Source organism: Penaeus japonicus, unplaced genomic scaffold, assembly GCF_977035675.1.
Source record: "Penaeus japonicus unplaced genomic scaffold, GWHDUDI00000001_assembly GWHDUDI00000037, whole genome shotgun sequence".
In the NCBI taxonomy this organism is placed as follows: domain Eukaryota; kingdom Metazoa; phylum Arthropoda; class Malacostraca; order Decapoda; family Penaeidae; genus Penaeus; species Penaeus japonicus.
In genome coordinates, this window is record NW_028234439.1 from 14,897,415 (window position 1) to 14,902,414 (window position 5,000).

General features: G+C 34.4%; 1 protein-coding gene across 1 annotated transcript in view; it reads left to right on the top strand.

Annotated features, from left to right (window-relative positions):
- LOC122258878 (uncharacterized) overlaps positions 1-5,000 on the top strand; it is a 74,404-nt gene that overhangs the window by 68,852 nt on the left and 552 nt on the right. Inside the window, exons 25-32 of the mRNA XM_086532478.1 lie at positions 15-113; positions 262-405; positions 996-1,244; positions 1,535-1,648; positions 1,899-2,089; positions 2,398-2,625; positions 2,901-3,189; positions 3,357-5,000. The exon at positions 3,357-5,000 is cut by the window's right edge and continues 552 nt beyond it. Coding sequence (XP_086388604.1) covers positions 15-113; positions 262-405; positions 996-1,244; positions 1,535-1,648; positions 1,899-2,089; positions 2,398-2,625; positions 2,901-3,189; positions 3,357-3,524 — 1,482 coding nt within the window. The 3' untranslated portion in view covers positions 3,525-5,000. The remainder of the gene's footprint in view (positions 1-14; positions 114-261; positions 406-995; positions 1,245-1,534; positions 1,649-1,898; positions 2,090-2,397; positions 2,626-2,900; positions 3,190-3,356) is intronic.

A 5,000-nucleotide genomic window follows, 5' to 3' on the forward strand; every position in this document is an offset into this window, starting at 1 on the left:
TGCCACTATTCCAGGTCAACGTATCACCCTGTGGTGTTGCTTTTGTGCCTGCAAGTGTCAGGAGGGGTGTCCTCCCGAAGATGCTGGAGGAGATTTTGAATACAAGGATAATGGTAAGTGAGAGTTTATGAAATATACCTTTTTTAGTGATATATTTTAGCTTAATGGTTTTTACCTTAATAAGTCCAAATTTTTGTTCCATCTGCTGATACTTTTTAAGACCAATTATTATGATATATTTATTTTTAAAATCTTTTCCAGGTGAAGAGGATGATGAAAGTGTACAAAGACGATACCTCCCTGCAGCGCGTGCTTCACTCTCGGCAATTGGGGTTGAAGCTCATTGCCAACGTCACCTATGGCTACACCAGCGCCAACTTCTCCGGCCGCATGCCTTGCTCGGAGGTGAGTTAACCTTTTGTGTATGATTATGTCTAAACGATATAATTGCAGCAAACCAAAGATTCTTGCTTTCTAAATTTGTCAATTCTGTATATGCTTGATTGTTCCCTGGTATCTTGGAGGATCTCTTACCTTAAGCTAGAATATCAGCTTGGAGGGGTTGTTGGTCCAGGGCAACAAATTCTGGTAAATGGCGTGTTATGAATGGTGATTTGTGATTAATGCAGATTTTATTGATGGGTTTATAGATGTTCCAATACCATGATGATGTTATTTTATTATTATCATCCCTTCATTACGTTTATTTTTGTTATCATAATTATTGTCACTGTTATCTTTATTGATTGTATATAATTCAGTATCAGTAATAATGAGATAGAAACTAATTAATGACAGATACATAACTAGTAAGAATTAGATAAAATTAATAATTGGTTGTAGATAGGTAATAAGTTCATAATAAATAGAAGGAAATTGAGTAAAAGTGAATAGAATAATTGATTTATAGTTAGTGGAAGATAAACAACAGCAAATTGAAGATGGAAAGTGAGAAGATAACACTAATTTTGAATGAATTCCCATACGACTTGCAGGTGGGAGACAGCGTCGTGAGCAAAGGCCGTGAGACCCTAGAACGCTGCATTCAGTTCATCCACTCAAACAAAGCGTGGAAGGCCCGTGTTGTGTACGGAGACACGGATTCCCTCTTTATCCACCTGCCGGGACGCACCAAAGACCAGGCCTTTGTCATCGGCAGTGAGATTGCGGAGCAGGTGACACAGATGTACCCCAAGCCTGTCAAGTTAAAGTTTGAAAAAGTCTATCTACCGTGTATTCTGCAGGTGAGTCATCCTTTAGAGCAAATGGAGTGATAGATGCTGATATGTTTTAGTTAATGTGGCTATGGATATAGAGATCATGTATAGATATTCTGGTATGATTGTATATCACTATCTTTTTACTTAGTTTTGATCATATCTATATATTTACAACTCTTTAATGTTATTATATGTCTCTATCTCTATTTTTATATATTTTTTTTCCATTATATATTCATATCTTCATGTATTAGTATTTTTGGATACACTATTATCCATTTTTGACAGATTCTAAAAATTTCCCTTTCCAACAGACCAAAAAGCGATATGTTGGCAACATGTATGAGAGTCGAGACCAAAGCGATCCTGTGTATGACGCAAAAGGCATCGAAACTGTGCGCAGGGATGGTTGTCCTGCCATTTCCAAAGTAAGGACAGGAGCTTTATATTTTTGGATCTTGTATATTTTATTTGATATGTGAAATAGTATACTTCATGGTATTTTAAGATTTTTTATATTATTTTTTCTAATTGATATAAAACTATCTTTAAGTTTGATAGACCCTTTTTTTTTTTTTTTTTTTTTTTTTGTCTGATTCTTTTTATCTTTTAAAATGTGATGAACCTCTACTAGCTCTCGGCATCAATAAATTTTAACACTGAGACACGACTTTCCAGATCCTAGAGAAATCCCTACGGCTGCTCTTTGAAACAAAGGACGTATCACAAGTAAAGGACTTTGTACAGAGGCAGTTTGTCAAGATCCTTCAGGGAAAAGTATCCATCCAAGATTACATATTTGCAAAGGAATACCGAGGTGTTAAGGGATACAAACCCGGAGCAACCGTCCCCGCCTTGGAGCTGGCAAGGTGAGTGCGTGTGTTGCATTGCGACTGGGATTTTTGTTTAGAGATTTGTCATGTCATTTGTCAAGTCAGATTGGTAATATAAAGGTTTAATAATTGCTTGGTGAAATGCATTAAGAATATCAAGTTTGTAGAAATTCTTTTATGTACTCACATGAATGATTTGGTTATAGTGAATTGTGAGAAGATGTTTAAAAAGATCAAATAAAATGTTACAGAGCAATTACAATGTTGAACAGGATTTTCAGTACTAGTTATAAACTGCTTGTAAAATTCTTAAGATTTCTATATATTCACCCCTGCTTCAACAGACAGTGGAGTCGAAAAGATCGCAGGAAAGAACCCAGAACAGGAGAACGCGTCCCATACGTGATTGTGTATGGCGCTCCGGGATTACCTCTCATTCAGTTGGTGCGGTCTCCAGAAAATGTCCTTTTAGATCCTGCCCTTCGCATCAACTCCATCTATTACATCACCAGAGCTATCATTCCCCCCTTGGAGAGGTGCTTCTCTCTCTTAGGAGTAGATGTTAGTTTGTGGTAGGTTCTGGAGGCTGTAGTTTGTTTAATTATCTTCATTCTAGTGTAGGTTTTGTTTTGTCACCTTAATTCTAGTATTAGATTTGTTCTGTCCGCTTAATTTTAGGATTGTTTTTATTTAGTTTTCTTAATTCTAGTAAAGGTTTGTTTAGTAATCTTCATTTTGGTAATTTTTTTTGAAGGAATAGTTGCAGTCGGTTTCTTGATATTATTTATCTGCATAAATCTGTGATTGAGATTTATATTTTATTTATTATTTGTTTCTTTTATTGCAGGTACAATGATTTGCCAAGACCAGCAGCACAGCAGAATAAAGCAATAGTAGCTGAAGCCAGTCATGGGACCCTTGTGAAATCGGTCGCTTCACACAACACACGTGGAATGTCAATTGCGCGATACTTCACACCCGTGTCCTGTGTTGCTTGTGGGGCAACAACCATGACGGCTCCAACATCTCAGGGACCTGGGCTCTGTCCAGACTGTAAGACTAAACCACAGACTACTGTTTTGTGTCTCAATGAAAAGATTCGTTCCTATGAAAGGGCACTAGAACATCTGAAAAAGGTTTGTGGTTTTATAGTTTGTTATTTTAAACCTGTATATATTTTTTGAAATGAACTACATTTCCCTGTCTATCAGGCCCCTGATCTTTGCTTCCGTTAATACAACAATAACATTACTCAGGAATGGAAGAACAATTTATTTACGATTTTCAAAATTTCACGTTTCAGGTCTGTGAAGGCTGTTTGGGTTGTCACGTTGCTGATATTGAGTGCATATCCATAGATTGCCCTGTTACTTACAAGAGAGAAGAAGCAAGACAAGAACATATGCTTACTTCACAGCTTCAGAAAGTGGTTCAAAATGTTGTCGAAGCAGGAAGCACAAGTCCTGTATAGTTTTTATGCGGAGGTGTAAGGTTTTTTAGTGCGTTTTACATTAGTCTGTGGCTGGCCTTTTTTTTTCTTTTCTTTTCTTTTTTCAGTCATTCAGATGGAAAGCCTTTAGAAAATTGGGAACACGTAATTCTTGTGAAGTCAAACAAATAAATAAACACAGATACACATGTGTATACCAGATAAACACAAATACTCACTGGCGGTTGAAAAACAATTTGTTGATATATGTATTGAAAAACAAGTTTGAAAACTGGGTATTAGAATTCCATTTTCTTTTTTATTTTTGTTTTCATCAATAACTGTTTTGGTTTTTGAAATGTTTTGTCTCATTATATGTTTTTCGTTTTATGTATAAGGCAGTGTGTAGCTAAGAACTGTCTGTCTTATAGGTTTATTTTAGGATAAGAAGAAATAGAGGCCCGGTAAGTTGGATTTTGTTGCCTGTTGAGAGTTTAATAAAAAACAAAAACAAAATAAAAATTGTGGATTGTCCTTTTTATGAAACAATACTGTTAGATACTCTGATCGATAAGGTAAAAAGGGGTGAAGATTTTTAGGTTTACTGTTTTGTGATCTCATTTTGACTTTTTAATTTGTAGTTTCATATATGTTGATTGTATCTTTTGTAAATATCTGTATTTATCCTTCTACTGTGTGAAGCCTTTTTTTTTTGGAGATAAAGTTTTAGAGATTGATAACAAAGTAAATATATATGGTAATAAAAGTGTACAATAATTAATAAAATGATACCTTTAATGTTGTTACTGACTAATGAAGAGACAAGTCACCTGGTTCAGTGAATCTTTACAAAACAAACATACCACATGCAGCTATTCTAGCATGGTCCTGCAATATATTCTCATGTATTGGTAATTGTAATTATTGAATGAATAATGAGAAGAAAATAATTATGAAAACAGTTGCATTTTACTTAATATTATTATTTTTTCGCTTTTAATTTTTTTTATTTTATTATTATTTTTTTCCTTAACCAGGATTGGTTTTACATTACCTGTTGATAATCACTTTCACAGGGTATGTAAAACCCTTGTATGTATACTCCTTTGTTACCATTGAATATTTTCAAATGTTACTATTTTGAGTTCTGTGTTCAGTGTTATAGTACAAATGTATTTTGAATTTTAGTTGTGGCGTTTTTTTTTTTTTTTTTTTTTTTCTGTTTTGTTTTTCCTTATTTTAGAATTTATACAGTATATAAACTATCCTCAGATGCAGAGCAGTGTCCAAGAGAAATAACAGTATTTCATGTTAGTTGCTGTTCCAGATATGGAAAGATTTTGGAAGGCGGACGGAGGCGAAATTGACTTGGGAGAAATAAAAAGACACAAGTATTTCTTGAATTTTTATAGAGGCATTTCTTTGCATGGTGTGGCTCAAAATGGGAATTAAATTGGTGGTGTATTTTTCATATATTATTTAGAGGTTTATTTTGTAAGAAAATTTGAATGGTTTTAA